This window comes from Balaenoptera borealis (assembly GCF_965194805.1).
Source record: "Balaenoptera borealis genome assembly, chromosome: 2".
Classification (NCBI taxonomy): domain Eukaryota; kingdom Metazoa; phylum Chordata; class Mammalia; order Artiodactyla; family Balaenopteridae; genus Balaenoptera; species Balaenoptera borealis.
The window spans coordinates 183618176-183638259 of NC_138867.1; the positions used below are offsets into that span (position 1 = coordinate 183618176).

General features: G+C 63.1%; 1 protein-coding gene and 1 long non-coding RNA gene across 3 annotated transcripts; one reads left to right on the plus strand and one right to left on the minus strand.

The window, feature by feature from the left end:
* Positions 1-1045: 1045 nt before the first annotated feature.
* Positions 1046-11842, minus strand: KLF16 (KLF transcription factor 16). Its single transcript, XM_082381825.1, has 2 exons — positions 11233-11842; positions 1046-3405 (listed from the first exon to the last, which is right to left on the minus strand). The coding sequence occupies exons 1-2, from the start codon at positions 11687-11689 to the stop codon at positions 3104-3106; spliced, it is 759 nt and encodes a 252-aa protein (XP_082237951.1). The 5' UTR covers positions 11690-11842; the 3' UTR covers positions 1046-3103.
* Positions 11325-16473, plus strand: LOC309624127. Of its 2 annotated transcripts, none has more exons than XR_014241773.1 (4): positions 11325-11455; positions 12525-12614; positions 14265-14422; positions 15810-16473. It is a non-coding gene; the product is annotated as an uncharacterized lncRNA (long non-coding RNA). The 2 variants fall into 2 exon arrangements; XR_014241774.1 differs by lacking the exon at positions 11325-11455 and adding an exon at positions 12332-12414.
* The last annotated feature ends 3611 nt before the right edge of the window (positions 16474-20084 follow it).

The following is a 20084-nucleotide window of genomic DNA, read 5'->3' on the forward strand; positions in this document are numbered from 1 at the left end:
ACCTGCCAGTGAAGCGTCCAGGAGGCAGAGGGGGAATCTTCGAGCTGTTTCCGGGGCATGTGGGAGTGCGACCAAGAGAGACTAAAGTGGGGGGCTGCCCGCGTGGACCCAGCATTCCAGGAACCCTGCCACAAAGGAGCAGAGAAGCCTGCCAGAGCTGGAGGGGGACAGGGGTCCAGGGAGCGAGATCTGCGGGCTTTCGGGCCAGATTCCAGGAGAAAGGGAGCAAGGGGAGTGCCAGAGGGAGGCCACCCTCGAGTAAAGGCGAGGGCCCCGTGCCCAGGTTGGGGCGACCTTGGCGGCCCCAAGGACAGGACCCTGGGGAGGGGTGGGCCGGAGCCGGTGGTGCAGTACCAGGGGAGGCCACCAGATGGCGGGTCTGCCGCCTTCTCAGGGGCGGGAAGCGGGGAAACGCGTGGGGAGGGTCCGCGCTCCCCCCACCGCAGTCCCACACGCCTTCCGGGCTCTGGAGACCGCTGGAACCTGGGATGCACTTTTCCTAAGGGGTTCAGAGCCCTCACCAGTTTCTCAACGCTCCCGAGGCCCCTTGCCCTCTCACTTGGGAGCCGGCATACAGCAGGCATACGATACAGGAGCGGCCAGACGACGGGCACAGGAGCCGGGCAGGGGTCGAGGGGAACCTCCGGGGAGGAGCCCTGTCGAGCCCGGGAGTCCTTTAGTCTAGAGAAGCGCGGGCTCCCCCCACCCCCGGTTCCGGAAGGGGGCGGGCAGCGGACGCCCCCGGGCGCCGTGTCACCGCGCCTCGGTTGCCGGGTAACGGAGCCGGAAGGCGGGCTGGGGGCGCAGCTGTGCGAGGCGTGGGTGCCGCTGGACTGCAGCACGCGCCGCAGAGGGCAGCCCCCTCCCCGCGCCTTAGGGCTGGAGGGGCGTTGCCAAGACCGCCACCAGGTCCCCCGATTCACTAGCCCACTGCCTCAGTTTCCCCAAGAGGAGGCTGGGGACCCCACTGGCGAGGGGGACAGAGGAACTCAGAGGGCCCACCGGCTCGGACCAGCGATGGGAAAAACCACACAGGCTCTGGAAATCGGGTTTAAAAAAGACATGTTTAATTAATTAAATACCAGGATGAGGCCAGGCAGGGCAAGGGGAGGGGGGGGGTCACCCGAAAGCACAAATCCCTTGGGACCCTACCCCCCCACACACACACCTCGAAAGGCCACAGCTAAAATGGCTGGAGCCAGATCCCAATGACCATCGGTCCCTCCAGACCCCTGGACACGGGGGGGGGAGGGGCGGGGGGGGGGCCAGGGACAAGTTCTCAGCTCCCTGGGTCCTCAGACCACAGCCCACCCACTGCGGACATGCACCGGCCAGGGCTGGGACAATGAGAGGGGCGTCCAGACAGACACAAAGGGAAACAAGGCCCTGGCCCGCCCTCTGCCCCCTGGACTAAGGCATCTCACCACCGCGGGAAGATCCTCCGCAGCCCCGCCCCCCTCCCCAGGACCCCAGGCACCTGTCCCTGGATCCTGCCAGGGCCGGTTCCGGTCCACGCTAGTGCCATCCAAACGCCCCAGCCCCCAACTGGGAGGCAGGAAGGTTCTGGAACACACAGGGGTGCCACAGACCTCGTGCAGCCAAAGGCAGGATAGGCCTTTTCACGGTATGGGACTGGAAGCCTGGGTCCCTTCCCATTCCAGGGGCGGGGTCTTCAGTCCCTCTGTCCAAAATGAAATCCAACCGCAGCCACAGTGGGAAGACACCAGGAGGGGACGTGACATCTGTCCCTCCCCATCCTAAGTTCAGACCACGCAGACCCTCCCTCCCACACCCACAAAGCCTGAGGACAACAGACCACCCACCGGGGCCCAGATCAAGGAAGAGATTGGCGCCTGAAAAAATATTCTACCCGGTCCAAAAAAATCGAGCTATCCCAGGGGGTTCGGGGGTCAGCCCTCCCGCTTCCCGCCCGCCCGCGTGAGCGGGACCTCAACCGCTGGTCCAGTGGCCACGCCGGGGGCAGGATGGAGCCAGGGCCCGGGGCCTCCTCACCCCCATCCGCAGGGCGGGGAAGGGGTGCATTTTGCCCGAAGGCTGGCCTGGTCCCAAATAGGAGGGATTGATTGTCACGTGATGCTGCACAAGGCCAAAGTCAGGGACTCTTCCCCTTCAGGAGAGGGGAGCCGGCCATCCAAACTGGGGGCCAGCTTCCCCCCAGTCTCTCTCACTGACACACTCGCACACCCACCCAGAGGGGCAGGGCAGCCCCCCCCCCGCGCCAGCAGACAGAGGAAAATAAATAAGCCTGCAGTAACTCCCATCCCGTGATATTCGCGCCCCGCACCCCGCCCCCACCGTGAGTCAAATTGCTCTTTGGAAGAACCCCCCCCTTCTCTCCCTCCCTACCCCAAGTCTCAGAAGCAAAACCGGTACCCCTATGGAAACCCTACGACCTCCCCCGTCCCCACCCACCCAGCCCTCGAGGCTGGGGAGCTGAGGGGCCCCTCCCGTGAGCAGTGGGGCAGAACCTGTGGACACCTGAGATTGAGTACCCGAAGGGGGCGGCCGGGCCACACCCCGTTTCCCTGAACGTCTCCAATGGCTTTCGGCGGGGTGAGGGGCTCCCGGGGCGGGGGATGGGGGGACACGAGGCAGCCCGTGGTAACCCCTGGTTCACCTATGGCTCTTTGCATACTTCATCCCAACGTGGACAGAGGGGCCTGGGGACCAAGTGTGAACACCGGTTAGGGGGTGCCTTTCCTGGGCCACCTCCCCCCAAGGCCCACACGTCCCTCAAAGCAGGGAGGTGGCGAAGGGGGAAGGGGGACGCCTCCTGGCCACCCACCCAGGGTCCCTGTTTAACAGCTGGGAAGAGAGTTAACGATCATGGCTATATACAGACACGGGGCCACTACCCCTCCCGAGAGCAAACTCCAAGGCCCGGATGACCCCGGTCCAGTCTCAGACCCCTCCTTGTTTTCTCGAGGGGGCAAGGGCATCTGGGGGGCCCTCAGGGGGACACTGGAAGGGGCCGGGCTGGCGGTCAGTCCGTTCCCCGCCCCGGGCCGGGACAGTAGGCGTGTTGCTGGTGCTCCATGCCCAGGCCCAGCGGGGGCGCGCTCAGGGCGGCTGGACTGGGGCTCTACAGGCCGGCGGGGGCCGGGCTGGGCACCGGGCTGGGCGCGGGGCTGCCCGCCAGGCTGCAGGGCAGCGAGTCGCTGGGCGAGGTGCTGCGGGCGCCCGGGCGCCGGAGCAGTTCCGGCCGGAAGCCGGGGTGGCGGCGCGCGTGCTTGGTCAGGTGGTCGCTGCGGGTGAAGCGCTTGGAGCAGAGCGGGCAGGGGAAGCGCTTCTCGCCCGTGTGCGTCCGATGGTGGCGGGCCAGCTCGTCGGAGCGCGCGAACTTCTTGTCGCAGCCCGGCCAGTCGCAAGCGAAGGGGCGCTCACCTGCGCGGAGGAGGCGGAGGACAGACAGACAGCGGTCAGTGTGGGGGCAGAGAGGGAGAGGAGGAAGTCCCATCAGATCCCCAAGGGTCCTCGTCATCTGCCTCATCTCTCCCCACCTCGTTCTAGAGGCTGAATTCTGGACGTGAATGTTTAAAGAAAACGGCCCCAACTCATTTCGCGAACCCCCGTGAATACTCTCCCCTCTATTTCTACGACTAATGGTAATCAGACTGAGAGCAGCTGCCATGAGTTGAAAGGAGAACCTAAAGAGACCGCGTTCTCCCAGGACCGCGCGCCGGCGCGCCCCCACCCCCAGGACGGCGCCACCTCGGTGACATGTGTACTTGGCACACACGTGTCCGCTCCGAACGCACGTCGAGTTTTCGGAGAGGCTTCTTATGCAAACGGGTCCTGCCGTCCCCACCCCCGCGAAACTCCCTTCTGCCCTTCCTGTGGGGGCATTCCGGGGGCTCCCAGGTGCTCGCGATCCCAGTCAAGCCCCTTCCTTTTGGAAATGACCACCCGGTGGGGGGCACCGACTGGGCAGCTTCCCGTGCCTGACGCCACCGCTGACCCTCGTGGCCCCTCTACGAGCAGAGGGACATGTGAAGGGACTCCCAACCCCGGCCAACCCCGGGGCTGCACTCGCAGGGTGCGGAGTGACACAAGGCGAGGCGGGGACAGCCCCTGGGTGCGGTGCGGGAAGGGGCGGAGCCCGAGGCAGCCCAGGACTCGCCCCGCCCCATCGGAGCAAAGGCGAGGGGAGGGGCGGGCCGCCACCGGCAACTTCCTCCGCAGACCCCTCCCACCGCCAGGCCGGCCTCGCCCATCCTGCCCCTGCGGGCGCCGCCATCCCGCCTGCCAGTCCCCACCCGCCCATCCCTTGGGGGGTCTCCGCCCCGGAACAGGGTCGCCCGATCCCCCCTCATCAACCGTGTGTGTTGTCAGCGTGTCCCCAGCCGACCCGGGGGGACCCCCGCCACGCCCCAGGCCCAGGGGCCGTGAAGCACCCAAGAGTTTGCACCCTTCTGGACCCAGCGCCGGGTACCTGGGACCCTGGAATCCCCAGGCGTTGTGTTGCCCAATGCCCAGGGGGTTTGCAGGGTGTGTTGGGGGTGGATAGAGTGTGGACACGTGGGCAGGGTCGCCCCTCGTGGCACTGGACGGAACCCAGCAGAGGAAGAGGGGGAGGCCAGCTGGGGGGCAGGAGGGGGAGCCACAGTGGGGTCAGGGTAGGTTACACACTGGGAGGCCCACACCGAGCACTGGGGACTGCGGTGACCCAGGTTGACCCTGCCTCAGGAAACACGCCCTTCGGTGGGGGAGGTGCTGAGGGAGACAGACTGAAGGGTGTCCTCAGCCGAGGATCAGAGAAGCACCCCCAAAGCAGCACCCTAGTGGGGGCGTGCACAGCTGACCAGGAGCCGGCGGTGGGGGCCATGGGACAGACCCGCAGCCGTGGGGTGGGGGAACCTGCATTCTCAGGGTGACCCAGTGACATCTCTGCTCTGGAAGCTCAAGGCCCGCCCTGGGGAGAGGGCTGGGAGGGGGAAGGGATCGCGAACCAATGAGGGGCACCAGTGGACTTTAGAGGGGCTGCCCAGGAGAGAGCGGCACTAAAACCTCCCCTCCCCCACCCCTTCCTCCTGGTCGCACTCGGACACCACCAGCGAGGCAGAAAAGGGGGGGTCAAAGCCCAGCAGCCTCCCCCAGAAAGTTTCTTGCGGGATACCTGTCGGTTATACTCACGGCTGGGGGAGGGCAGGCCCCAGGAGGCTGGGGACCCAGACGCGCTGGTGCCACCTCCCCCAGGGGTCACAGGCCACAATCGTGGTGCTCGTGGAGAGCAACTGTCCAAGACCACAGGTGGCCCCAAATCCCTGGGCCTGTCCCACCCCCCACACCCCATGCTTCCCCTGGAACAATCCAGCAGGCAGAGTCCGCAGCCGCTGGGGGAGGGGCCCCAGCGGGGACGTCCTCCATAGAATCACGGGGCTCAAAACAGCCCCAGAAGGGACACCCCACCCCACCCCACTTGGAACCGACAGGTCCCGAGGGCCGAAGTCTGGGGGCGGGGCTGCTGGCTTCCAAGCAAACGGGGGCCTGGGGGAGCGACGCCCCTCCGAGGGGTATGCGGCCCTGTCGCCATCTTGCAGGACGCAGGCGGGGAGAAGGTGAGGGAGAGGGGGGCCAGGCCACCGCGGGTGCGCCCCGCAGTTGGCTCACTTCCCCATTTAGGGCAGCGGGGCCCGCCTCCCGCCCTGCCCTCCCCTCCCTCCGTCCCGCAGCTCTACTTTGCCACCAGCAGGTTGCAAGAGCGGTGCCAGTGCCCGCAAGGGCCGGACGCCTGCAGCCGCCGGGAACACAGCTGCCGCACGTAGCTTGGCGGCGGCAGGGACATCCGCAGCCCCAGCCGGCCTCGCTCACGTGGTCCCACTCCCGCCGGGGCCGGGGGTCGCCTCACCGGCTGGCCGCCTGCCAACCCCGCCCCACGCCCGGTTGCTGGGTAGCGCAGCGCACGTGCACACGTGGGTGGCGGGGCCCGGGGCGCGCAGGCTTCCCTCCCCACAACGTCGGGAGGATGCCTGCAGGATGCCAGGACCTGCCACCCTCTCAGTCCTCTGGTCGGGAAGGAGGGTAACATTCAGAGGCTCAGAGCCGGCATGCCGGGTGCGGCCGCCTGTCTGCTGAGTCCACCTGGGTGCCGGAGGAGGATGCGGTGGGCGGGGCTGCGGTGGACTTGACTCTCTGACTTGGGCTGGGACTAGGCGTGAGCTCAGGACGGCCAGAAAGGAGGTCCTGGCAACCGTGCGCCAGGCCTGGCTCAGTGTGCTCGGCCTTCACGGGGGACAGTGCCCCACCTCCCTGGTCTGGGGCTGGGGGCCAAGGGTCTGACAGGGGACCTTCACTGTGACCTCCTGAGGTCATGACTAACCTAAGGGGGGTGTGTGTGTGGCCCGCAGCCAACCCTTGCGCAAATGGCCACCTACCAGGTGAACTGCACCGGGGGAGGGGCCCAGGTAAGGTAGCATCCCAGGAGAGCTGGAGAAGGCTGGGACTGCAGCATGTGGGGGGGCAGGGGGCTTCCCAAAGGAAATAGGCCTGAGCAGGCCGCGAAGGACAGTACGGACATACAGCCAAAAGGATTGAAAATTGATGGTGAGGTCCGGGGGGCAGAGCACAGGGTCCCCGTGCGGCTGGCCATCCTGATGGCTTTAACAAAGACCAACCCGTGCGAAGTTCATCTGCTCTGTGATCTTAGCCACCCCCATCTCTCTCCCTGTCCCCGCCCCTCCTGTAGGTTTTCCATTTCAATTGCTCTGCGGTTGCCACCAAAAACCATAGGCAGAGGTCTCCCAGACTCTCACCTCCCCACGTGGTACCTGGCAGCAAATCCCATCAGAGCCCCTTTCAAAATATGTCCAAACCCCCCCTGGCTCTTCGTGGCTCCAGCCCCCGGCTCAGGCCGGGAGTGGGGCGGCAGCCCATCGGCGGGTGCCTGGGCCGCCCAGTCTGTGCTCTGCTCCCTGGCTCAGAGTCGAAGCTGAAGTCTTTACTGTGGCCTCGCTTCTCTGCAGCCCCGGTAGTTGCTCCTCACACACCGCCTGGAACCTCTCCCCCATCACTCCGTCCCTTCTCTGTGCTAACGTCACCCTTCAGAGCAGACTCTCCTTATCCCGCTGGGGTACCCCCCCACTGACCCCGTTCTCGGCTTTCTTACGCTTATGCTCAGTCTCTCCTGGGTATATGTGCCCCCCACCTGACCATAAAGCTGACAGCACAGGCCTGGCACACCGTGGGTGCTTAACACATGCGTGGAAAGCGTCTACAAGCCCCGAGAATGGCACTCAGGTTGCTACAGCTCCAGCAGCAGCTAACCAGCTAGCTTGCTGGTGCGTCATCTGGTTTACCTCCCCACCCCCCCAGGTAGGAGCCACCACTACCCCCGTTTACATAAAAAGCGGGCCACCTGCCACCCCACACCTCTCCTCCCTCCTGGGGAACCCAAGCTGCCCTGGCTTTGCTGCCCCACCCGGACCGGCATCTTCAGCATCGGGGGTGATGGCCTACTCAGTGCCTGTGTGTTCAGGCCCCCCAGAGCATGTGTGTTCCGGAGCCCCGCTGTTCTGGAAACGGGACTGGGTGAGGGTGGCGCCCCTCCCTCCCCGGGAGGCCAGCTCCTCAGGCTGGTATCGTGTGCCAACTCCCGGGCCATCTGGGCCATCTTTATCAGGGAGCCTGGGTGGGGGGTGGTTATCACCCCTTGCAAGGTGGGGGCGCCGACACTGTGAGCAGTCCCAGCTGCTCGCTGCACCCTGCTGCGGGAGGAGGGGGCTTGGGGGGCAGGCAGTCCTGGGCACTCGCACCCCACCCCATGCCCTGGCACTGCCCCATTCTGGCCCCCCAGATAAGCCACCAGTCTCCTGCGCCCCACCTGGTGCGCTAGGGGCGCTCACAGCTCTGCGAGGGGTGGAGGTGGGGTCTGCTGACTCAGACAGCCCTGGGGGGTGCGGTGGCTACTTCCCCTCTGGGCCTCAGTTTCCCCATCTGCCTCTCCTCCTGGGGGCCTGTTCAGCAAAGAATACCACCACCACTCACCCCCCTCCTTAGGCTGCTCGGCAAACAGCGGTCGCCCTAGCCGCCTCTTGTCCCCCAAGTCCTGGGCCTTGTCCCTCCCACCCAATTCCTGCGGTGGCCCCCCGCTCTCCCTCCCACACAGCGGCCCCCCTCCTCGATCCCTCTGCTGGATCCTAATCCCTTCCCCATAAACGGATTTTCCTCTGCAAAGCCGGGCTTGCCCCCCCCACCCCCGCCCTGCCCTTGGGATTAAAGGGCACACTTACCTACTCTGCCCCCTCCCCATCTCCCACCACAGCCTTCCAAATCCACGCCCCAGGGCCCCTGCCCCCACCCCCTGCAGCCAGGGTGCCGTCCCCTCCCCTGGGACACACCCTTCCCTGCTGCATCTGACTCCGCGGTGTCGCTCAGAGGCCTCTTCCTCCAGGAAGCCTTTTCCTCCATCACCGCTGCTTTCACTGTCCCCCCAGTGTTCCAGGAGTCCCGGGGGACGGGGACTGGGTCATCCCCACAGTGCCTCTCACACACTGTAAAGGCTCAGCTACTCTTGCTCAGGCTCAAGCAGACAGGGTTTTAGAGGGGGTCTCAGCTGGAGGTATTGCCGCAACGCCCAGGGGACACTGGATGATGTCTGAGAACATTTGTCATTGTCACAACGGGGGGTGCTCCAGGTGGGGGCCAGGGAGGCTGCTCAACACCCTACAGTAGCCAGGACGCCCCACACAGACAATGAGCCAGCCCCGAAGTCAGCAGGGCCGAAGAGGAGACCCTAGACTAACAGCCCCACTTCCAGATCTCAGCTCCTTGCGGGGAGGGGGCCTGAGCCCCCCAGAGGTGCTGGACACTGGGGGCTCTGGGGCAGGGGAGCAGTCCGGAGACGAGGGAGGTTGGGAGAGCGAGGAGTAGATTGTCAGCCTCTCCGCCCCCGCCCCACCTCCCTCCCTCTCCCTCTCGGTATCCACGGCAACCGCGTCAACATCTCCTGCAGCTTCCCAGTCCTTCCCTGCCCCACACTGGAGGCAGGAGAGCTCCTTCTGGGCCAGGGGCTGCGGGCCAGACACAGGGGACCAGAGGACAGCCGTCCCCGCTCCCCCACAGCTGGGTGGCCCTGTGAAAGACCCCATCGCCCCTCTTGGTCTCCCCACCCCAAGCCTCTGTGCCAAATGGAGCAGGGATGATGAGACGCCACACTCAACTCGCCTGGCTCCTGCTGGGCCTGCTTGCTCATCTGTAAAATGGGGCCAGGCCAGGATGGGAGCTCTCTTTACTTTACAGAGAGGAGAGCGGTCATCAGGCAGAGGCGGGTGGAACGGGACTCCCTCCCAAAGGCCCTCGGGGGACAACGGCGCAGCAGACAGCCATCATCTAATTAAAGCTCCTCATCACATCACTCCCCAGGCCTGCCCCCAGCAGTGAGCAACAAGAGGTCCAAGACAAACATGGCTTCCCCACCCCAAAACAGGCATAAAAACAGCTGCCCCCTCCCCTGGGGGCTGGAAAAACCCAAAGGCCTTGACACAGACCCTGGGTAGGGTTTGGTGGTCCTGAACACTAGACAGATGCTGAATTAGCAATCACTGAGCACGAAGGTGCCCCAAACCCTACAAAACCGGAACCAAAGGTGCCTGGGTGCACGACTTTCACTCTTAGGAGCAGCACCCCCCCACCCCAGGGCCCATCACCATTATTATCCAGGGGGCAAGGCATGGGGGGATGGCACCCTGCCCTCCCCCACCCATCACTGGGACACCTCAACTCAGTCCCCTGGGCCTCACTTTCTCTTTAAAACCAGAATGGTAATACTGACATCCAGGCCCTCGACAAGGAGTCCTTGCTCCCCCAAAGGCTTAGGGGGGCAGCCAGTACTGCCTGGGGGCCCACGTGGGTACTCAAGGATCCCAGGATACCCTGGGGAAGTGTCCCTACAAAGCCACAGTAGGAAGGGAGGTGGCCACCCCCTTCACCAGACCCAGAGACTCGAACAGAATGTGGAAAAAACCAAACTAGTGCACTAGGGGGTCTGAGCCACTCTCAGGGTTCACACCATCCATGTCTCTGCCACAACGCTAGGTCCAACCCCTCTTCCATGCACCCGCTCCACGTGTTCCTACAGTGGGAGCGTGTCCACTGAGCCAAGCTGATGCACCCTATTGCCCGACGTGACCCCCATAACGGCCCTCAGGAGAAGGCAGCCCGGAGGCGGTACGTAATGCGCTAGAAACGGACAGAACCACCAAGTCCAAGTGCACTCCCACCCAGCTCCCCTGCCCTTCCCAACAGAAGGAAAACCTCCAATGTTCAAACTCAGGCTGGTGACGAAGGCCCACCATCCCCAGACCCCCAGCCCAAGAGAAAATACTCAGGGTTGAGGGTGGGACTCCGTGGGGAGGACTGGAGGGACCCACAGGAGGAAAAAGAGGAGGTGACAGAGTAAAAGGGTGGCCAGAGCTCCCTGCCTCCGGCTCCCTAGCGGCGCGGCCCAACCCCACCCCCGGCTGGGCTGTGAGACGTGACAGTGTTGCGCGGAACCCTCCCCCGCCCCCAAGCCTTCCAGGCTCCCGCTGCAGGCGGGGGCGTGGGGGGGGGACCCAGGAAGCTGCGAAACGCACTGAGGACGTGACATCCTCTGGGGTCCCCCTCCTCCCCAGACTCAAGCCCTAACCCGCACTCCCAGCCCTGCCTTCCGCCTTATTAAAATACATATAAAGGAAGAAAAAAACGTGCCGGGCACCCCCCAACCTGGCTCCGCACCAGGCGCTCCGCCGCTCTCTGGGGTGAATCCTCGCGGCCACCTCGGAGGCAGCGCGCGGTTCCTCCTGCCTTTCTACAGAGAAGGAAACCAAGGCAGGAGAGAGAACGAGAACCTCAGAACTGGACGCTCCGACCATAACGCCCACCGACCAGATCCGAAACCAACGGAAAATAAAAGAGAAACGAGGCCGAGAGCGAAGGAGACTGCCCGGGAGCCCCGACCCCGCCCGCGGACCCCGCCGCGACGCGCGCCCCGCGCCCCGCGAGCCCCTGCCGCTACCTCGGCGCCCGCCATCCGCTCGCCGCCCGACCGCGTGGCCGCCACGCCCCCCGCGCGCGCCCCACCCACCAAGGCCCCGCCCTCCCGGCCGGCGCGGCGGCGGCCCGGGCGCGCCCCCCTCCCCGCCCCCGACGCGCCACGCAGTTTCGGGGTCCCGGCGGGGGGTGGGGAGCGCGGGAGGCCGCCCTCGCGCGGGCCGGGCGCGCGGCCAGACTCACCTGTGTGCGTCCGCAGGTGCGACTTGAGGTGGGAGGACTTGTAGTACGCCTTGGCGCAGCCCGGGAAGGGACAGCGGTGGCTCTTGGCGGCGGCGGGCGCGGCGCCGGGGGCGCGGCCGGAGGACGGGGACGAGGCGGCCGAAGAAGAGGAGGCGGGCGAGGCGCCCCCCGGAGCGGCGCCGGGCCCGCCGCGCAGGTCGGCCAGGATGCTAGCGGCCAGCAGGTGGGGTGCGGCGGCGGCGGCGCCCGGGCCTGGGCCCGGGACGGCGGGGGCCGGCGGCGGCGGCCCCGGGGGCCCGGGCGGGGCGGCCTCGCGGCGCGGCGCGCGCACATCCAGGCCAGCGGCCGGGCCCGCGCCCTCGGGGCCCGGTCGCCCGCGGTGCACCACGGCGCCTGAGGAGATGGCCATGAGCACGTCGGCGGCGAAGTAATCCACGCACGCCACGGCTGCCGACATGCCAGGCAGGGGCGGGCGGCGCGGCCGAGCGGGCGGAGCGGAGGCGGCGGGAGCGGCGCCCGTCCGGCCGGCGGCGGCTGCTCGAGTGCGGGAGGCGGAGGAGGAGGAGGAGGAGGAGGAGGCCGGCGCGCGCCGCCGCCGCCGCCGCCCGCGCTCGGCCTGCCCCGCCCCGCCTGACGCGCCCTGACGCACCGGAGCCCGCGGGGGCGGCCGCGGCCCGCCCCGCCCGGAGGACGCCCCCTCGGGGCGCGCGGCCACGCCCCCCGCCCGGCGCGCCCTCCACCACCCTGCCCGCTGCGCGCGGCCGCCGGGGGCGGGGCCGGGCCGAAGGAGCCGCCCCCTGGCGCGCCTACTCTGGCAGCAGAGTACGCCTCCCCTTCTTTTCCGAGCGCTCCTTACCCACGCGGGGCGCCAGGCCGTGGAGCCAGCCCCCTCTGGCCCTCCCCTCCCCCTGCGGCCACCCCTGGTCCGCTTCCCCGAGCACCCTCTCCTCACACCAGGAAGCTCCGCCTGGTCCCCGCTACGGTCTCGCCTCCGGAGCGCGCCCCGCCCCGTCCCAGCACGCCCCTCCCTCCTCGGAAGGCCCCGCCTCCTAGGGCGCGCCCCTCCCTGCTCGGCGCGCGCCCCGCCTCCCCGCGGGCTCGCCCGCCCCACGCTGAGGCGCGCGGCCGGCGGGGGCCCGCCCCTTCCTCGGACGCTTCCACCCCGGCCCGGGCGCGCCCCAGGTCAAGATGGGGGAGGGGTCCGTTCCCCACGTGGCCCGGTGGGGGTGCGGAAGCGGCTAGCCCCGCCCCCCGGCCACGTGCGCGACCCTTCCCCCTCTTCTCCTCCGCAGTTTGTGGCCCTGCTCGACCGCGCGCCCCTTGCCTTCTCTCGCCCGCTTTCATGGGGGTCCCCCTCGCCGCTCCCGGAGACCCGCAGCTAGGTAGGGGAGGGGAGGACTCCCCGCCTGGCAGGGTCGAGCTAACGTGCGCTCGTTCCTCTTTTTTTGCCCCATTCGGGAGTGAGGAGGGCTGGGGTCACAAAGGGCGGGGCTCGGGGTGCTTTGGGGAGGAAGAGTGGGCCGGCCCCTCCAGGACAAGGGGGTCGGGAACATCGCTACCGGCGCCAGTCAGGGAAATTTGGGGCGCAGACGGGGAAAGTGGGGCCTCGGCAAGCCCCCGAGGACGTCCTGGCTAAGTTGTTTAATGTCGTCGATGACGCCAGGAACGCAGATGCCCGGGGTCCGCCCAACCCGCAGATCTGAAGCAGCGGGCGCGGGGAAGTGGGGCGATGGGGTGGTCCCCTCCATTGCGACCACGCCCCCGCCCCTTCCTAGGCAGGCCACGGGGACCGTGCAGTGGCAGGAGCGGCCTCCAGGGGGCCTTCCTGCACGGGTTCTTGTCTTGAGCTGGGTGTGGACAGAGGCCGGGGGCTCTGGCCCAGACCCCATCCCCGGACTGAATACTCACCCTGGCCACCTGCAACACGTACCCGCTCCGCGCGCTAGCTGACAAGACCTGGCTCCGCCCCTCTGGCCCCAGGCTGGCCTCTGCCCCCTGCGTCCCCCTGGTCTAGGCCCGACCATCCTTGGTGGTGCCAGCTTGTGCCAGCCCCCTCTGGGGGCCCGCCCTTGCACAAGGGTGGACAGAGGGAGGGAGAGGAGAGGGGCACTGGAGCAATGACTTCAGGCTTCAGAGAGGAGATGCCGCTTCTTTAACAGATGAGCCCACTCCCACTCCAGGTGGGCACTTGGTGGGCACCGGCTGTCAGCATTCCTGCTGGTTGGGGCCTCCTGTGCCTTTGAAAGTCTAGGAGGGTGGCCCACCTGGGCAGGCCCCCACCCTCCACCATCTCAGTACACCCACCCTCAGGTCTTCCCCAAGTCCCTCTGCCTGGCCTCTCCCAAGTCCAGACAAGGCAGGAAGTGCTTTGCGGGCTGCCCCCATAGGCCGCAGCTCACCCCAGCACGTGGGGAAGAAGCAGGACAAGAAAGAGGCCGGGACCCTTTGTTCATTCCTTCCACTGATGTTTATAGGGCCCAGAGCAAGATCTCCCCAGTGGCTTTGCCCTCCAGGGGCTCAGAGTCTAGGGCAAGGCAGCTGGGACTCAAGATAGTGGCACAGGGGATGGACACAGGCCTGACAAGTGGAAGAAGTGGGGGTAGCATCCCAAAGATGGCTCCCCCTGGGGCCTGCAGTTCAAGGGGGCAGCCACGGGAAAATGGGGCGATAACTGAAGGGAGCCCTTCTTCCCACAGGCAAGGGGGGGGGGTGGACTGTGGCAAAGCAGAGCTTAGGACTGCCGTCCTGGCTGTGCCTGACAGATCTCACGGCCCCAGATAAACCATTTTCTCAGAACCCCAGGTGTGCACTAGCTCCCACGGATAATCAGGGTCTTGGACCTGTGGCTTTCTTCCACGGACCACTGGTGCAGGCAGGAGACCCCAGGCGGGGGACCACACTCCACCCACAGTGTTTCTGTTCACACCCCAGGCCCCCGGGGATGCCTGGGTGACCCCTGATGACACCCCCTGCCCCACCCTGACCCCATGCTCACCTCTGCCTTATGTTTCGTCACCCTATCCTCACTACAGCCCTTCAGGAGTTGTCACCCCATTTCATAGATGAAGACATCAAGGCTGGGAGAGGCCCCAGAAGAGGCCTGAAGTGGCTGGCCCACATGCAAGAGCTAGGAGGCAGCAGAGGGTTTGGGGGCCTGAGCTTCTGTCCTGGCCGGGGCACCCACACAGAGGTCAGTCTCTTCTTTCTCCAGACCTCAGTTTCCTCACCTGTAGATGGGGGCCCATCTCTAGCCTTCCCTTCTGGCACCAGGGGGTTCAGGGGGGCTCTCGCCAGACCACAAGGCCCACGGAGCCGAGCTGGGCAGGAGCAGACACAGGGAGGTGTGGAAGGGAAGGGGGCTCAGAGGGCAAGCCTCCCTGCTGCCAGTGAGGGGAAGGCAATATAAAGTGGAGCACATCGGAAACATGGATGCCCTGGGGCCCCGACAGGTCAGGGTGGGAATCTAGGCTCATGTACCTGAGTGTATGTCTGTGTGTCTGTATGTATAGACATTCTGGAAGGACCATAGCTTTTTTTTTTTTAAAGACAGTGAAGCCTTTACTTTTTGTTTTAATAGTACTTTCTGTATAGTTCAACCTTTTTTTTAATCCATGTGTATTTATTTTATTTTCTTTAAATGTCAGTAGATATCTAGGCAGTGCCATTATGGGCCATGGGCCCTTTCCTTTCATACTTTTCTGTATGAAAAGTTTTCGTTTTTCTTTTTGTTTTGGACATGCCATGTGGCTTGCAGGATCTTGGTTCCCCGACCAGGGATCAAACCTGGGCCCCTGGCAGTGAAAGCACGGAGTCCTAACCACTGGACTGCCGGTAAAGTCACTGAGAAGTTATCTTCTAAATAACTCCCCCGCTTTGGTGTGGGCTGGGCTGAGGACAGTAACCTGCTTGTGGGGAAACCTGGGGACCCCACCTTAGCCAGGAGGTCAAGGTCGTCTTCAGGGTGTCAGCAATCCCCAGTGGGATGTGATGAGAAGGGCACCTCACTTCTGGGTGTTCTTCCCTATACCCATAGCCCTGGTCTGATCACGAGAAAACCTCAGAAAGGCCCAGATTAGGGGATATTTTACAGAAATTCCCGACTGGTCCCCAAACTGTCAAGGTCATGAAAAACCAGGAAAGACTGCAGGAGCGTCACAGATTTTAAGAGGGTAAGGAGACATGATGACTGAAGGCCATGTGGGCTGCCGGGTCGGACCCTGGAACAGAACAGGACGTTAGTGGGAAAACTGCAGAGATGGGAAAAAAGTCTGGAGTGTGCGAATGGGCAGGTACACAAGTTAGTCCTTGGTTTTCACAAGACCCTCCCACGAGGGGCGCTGGGGGAAGGGTAGGCATGACAGCTTTCCTGTAAACCCCAAACTAATCCGAGGTGAACATTTGAAATTAAACACGAGGAGTGGACGCTAGCAGCCCACATCGGAGGCACCAGGAGGAGTTCTACACTCTCACAGCTGTGTACAGAGCTGTCACAGCCGTAAATGTGGTACCTTGTGACCCAGCAATTCCACTCCTGCAAAGGTACACAAAAAATATTCTTTTCTTTTTCTTTTTTAAAGCCGTGCACCGTGCGGGATCTTAGTTCCCTGACCAGGGATCGAACCCATGCCCCCTGCATTGGGAGTGCGGAGTCTTAACCACTGGACTGCCAGGGAGGTCCCCCAGAAAATATTCTTAAGGAAACAGAAACGTCTGTGTATGGCTGCACTGTTGTAATGGGGTAAGAGGAGAACAGGTGGACCAGCCTGTGTCGGTCACTGTGTCATGGAGCACGAGGCTATGGGAGGGCCAAGACACAGGGTCAGCTGCGAACTCGAGCTCACCGGAAGCCACAGCCCCTTCACGCTGTGAACTCTCGGTGTTTCCACCTGTCTCTGCAGCCTTTTAGTGCACAGTGGCCTCTGCCAGCCCGTCCACAGCGTTCACCTTTGCAGGGGCCTGGAGACGCACGAAGAGGAAGGGGACATGGGGTGGGGGGCTAGGGGCGGGTGGTTCAGCTCCTCAGAGCGTCAGGCTGGGCAGGCAGGTGCACCCGTTTTTACCACCTGCCTGGCATTGGACATTTGTGGGTGTGACCCCCAGCCTCTCCACGTGGGTCCTGCTTGCAGCTCTCAAAGGACAAAAGCCCCCACCCCTCGTGGAGCGGACGTTCCAGCAGGATGTTGTACTTTGACAACAGAGCATTTTTTAAGATTCATGCATGATTTGCCTTCTCCTCTGTAACCCATCCGTGTTTATTTCTTCTTTTTTTTTTTTGGCTGCATTGGGTCTTCGTTGCTGCGCGTGGGCTTTCTCTAGTTGCGGCGAGCGGGGGCTACTCTTCGTTGCGGTGCGCGGGCTTCTCACTGCAGTGGCTCCTCTTATTGCAGAGCATGGGCTTTAGGCACACGGGCTCAGTAGTTGTGGCTCGCAGGCTCAGTAGTTGTGGCTCACAGGCTCTCGAGCACAGGCTCAGTAGTGGTGGCACACGGGCTTAGTTGCTCCATGGCATGTGGGATCTTCCCGGACCAGGGCTCGAACCCATGTCCCCTGCATTAGCAGCCGGATTCTTAACCACTGCGCCACGAGGGATGTCCCCATCCGTGTTTATTTCTAACGTGTGTCAGATTACTCACCGTGGTCCTAGGGGTTGGTCACACGTAGGAAGTGCAGAAGGCCCCAGCCCAGGCCTAGCCGGGCAGTGGGCATGTGGCTATCTTCCCCCACAGGAGGTGCCAGGTCCCTGCTCCCAGCTGCTGGGGAGAGACCCAGCCCGCCCGCCCCCGCAACACGTCCCTTCTCTAGGAGCGGGAGGAGGCGGGTCTGGCCTGAGCCGTGTGAATTCCCTCCCCAGGGCCCCTTCTCATCCTCCATTCCTTGCTGGCCCGGGACCGACCCCTGGAAAGCAGGGGCTTCCGGAGGCAAGTTTCAGATGGCCAGCTGCAGTGGGGGCCACCCGTGGGCCTGGCCTCCCCGTGCCCTGCTGGGGGAGATGGCAAGCCCTCTTCAAGGCCCTCTCCTGTAACGTGGGTTGCGCGGCGCTCTGCTGGGCTTCAGAGAGCACCTGGCTCGGCTCCTCCCAGCGATGACCATGACCACAGCCAGGCCCGTCCCTTCCACTTCACCTGGACATGCTGTGGACACACACGGGGCTCTGACCTGTGCCCCCTGGCCCTGGGGTCTGGCAGCACAGAGCTCACTGTCCAGCAGGGGCACACCTGTGTCCCAACACCACTTGAGGACGAGAGAGCCCAGGCCTGAGTCCAGTCAGGGTCCCAGGCCTTCTTCTCTGGGCAGCTTGGCCAAAGCCATCTCCCCTGAAGTGGGGACAGTGGGGACGGCGACCCCAGTAGCCCAGGGTTGTCGTCGTGAAGATCCACTTGGCACACGGCAGGAGCTTCGAAACTTAAGGGGGACCCTGACGCTGGGCTGGCACTCCCACCTGACGGAATCGCATAGTTAACACGTTGGCCCTACACCCTGACCGTGAAGCAGACAGACAAGTGCCTGCCCTGGGGGAGCGCCCAGGCCCTGGGTCAGGGTGCCAGGGGCCCTGACGGGTGGTACCCACCGCGAGGCCCCATCTCAGATCTGGGCCTTGGGGGGGGACACAGCTCTTCACATAACCTCAGCCACCACGCGTCAGGGAGGACACTGAACTCCCCACCCTCTTCTGGGACCCCCAGTTCACACGGAGACGGCAGAACCAGAGGGGTGGGTCCCACCAGCTCAGCTTCATTGGGGGGGCAGTGAAGCAGGGTCGCCAGAGGAAGGAAGGGAGGATGGACGGAGGGCCCTCGGGGGCTGGGCCCCGCATGAAGTCCAGTCGGGGCTCCTCAGGGCGAGGGTCATGCGCACAACCCGGACCCCACCCTCGGGGAGGGGCCTGTGCCTGGCTGAGGCAGCCCCACCCCCTGGGCAGGCTGTGTCCCCCGGGGTCTCTGGGTGCCAGGCGTGCCTAGGCCGCGGAACAGAGAGCCTGGACCCTGGTCCCGGGACCCAGGGGCCAGGTGTCAGGTGAGGTGCGCCAGGCCAAGTGTCGAGCGGAGGACCAGAGGCTCCGGGGAGCCGGGGGGCGCCTGCTGAGAAGCGCAAGAACGCTGCCCGGTGTGAACACGTGTGTCCTGGGAAATTCACAAAATGGAGAACCGAAAGTTGGCCCTTGTCCCAGGCGGCCTGGGCTCATGGGCTGTACCAAGTGGAAAGGAAGGGGGGGGGTGCATCCCGGAAGGTACCACACCCCCATCACAGCCCCTGCGGTTCAGAGGCTGAGCCCCTCAGAGGCACCCCCCGTGGGAGAGGCGAGTCCCCCGCAGAGGGGCAGAGCCCGCCGGCCGGGCCAGCCTGAGGAGCCCCTGGCCTTAGCTTATCCCTTCCTTGCAATGGGCAGGCACCGGCGAGTAAAGCACTGTGCTGACCTCAAGCAAGGTCAGCACCTCGCACTGTGACTGTACACGGGCGCCAGGGGGGAGGGCCCAAAGGCTTAAGTTTTCAGAATCCTGTTAGAACTAGCATTACAGAGAACATGTTCAAGCCATCAGCTATATTTATTATGACAGAACTTCTCTTGATTTTCATGAGGGGAGTTGGGGCCTCCAGACAGTAAAGAAGTCAGCAGGGTTCAGGATGACTAGGGTGATAGGGTCTAGAAACAGAGCCCCGGACACGGAGAGCGCCTCGTACGTGCGGTAAAGGCGGTGCTTCAGTCGGGGAAAGAATGGCTTTATCGGGAAATGGCGTTGGGGGCGAATGATTTGGGAAAAAGCAGTTTGGGTTCCTACTTTACTCCTTTTCAGAAGTCCTTTCTAGAGTTAGACCAAAAATTTAAATACATATTTAAAAAACAAACCATTATATTTACAGAAGAAAACATCAAACGTTTTACAATCGTGGAGCAGGGAAGATATCTCTGAGCATGATACAAAATGCAGAAGCCATATTGATAAGGTAATGACTGATAACGATTTTAAGTGCCTGGCAAAAATAAATAAATAAAATTAACAAACAAACGAAAAACAAAACAACCAAAAAAAGCCACACACAATCCAAGTCAAACACGAATGACAAGTTGGGAAAAAAATATATCTTTTTTAAGACAGTGGGCTAATTTTCTTAATCTGTAAAGTGTTCCTAAAAAACAGTAACACCAAGAACCCAACAGAACCCAAGCCAAGAACCCAATAGTAACATCAAGAACCCAATGGACAAAGAATGTGAAATACAAATGGCTTTTAAGTATATACATGTTTATAATAGACTTCCAGTTTCAAAATGATTATATTAGTGGTAGAAATGATCAACATAAAAACAAATCTGACAGAAGCACTGAGATGTTTGATTATACTTCTAGGAAACACAAATGAAGCTACAATGAAATACTATTTTAAGGGATCACATACCCATTTAGAGTTCTATGGAAAGCCCTTGGACCTAGCCCTTCTGTATTAAGGAATTCATCCTCCAGAAGTACTCGTACTTGGGTAGGAAGATATTTGTACGAGGATACTGGACCTAGCATTGCCTGCTACAGAAGACTGGAAAAAACCTACATTTCAACCAACAAGAAACAGGATGAATAAATTATAGTGCTAATAAACTATGGCGTGGCCACCAGGAGGACTGGATCCAATCTATCTATGTAGGGGAAACTCAACACTCTCCAAGGCACGCTGAGTAAGAGGATCACACTTTTCTATAAACTCATTAGCTACACATGCACTTTCTTTGTTGACACATAAGAAACTGCTTCCTCTCTGCCCCAGTGGAGGGGAGCACTTGAGGTCAGGGGTGGGAAGAACACTGAGTTTTCACCCAACACTCTTCTGTACTCTGAATTACTCTGTGTGTCTGAAAAC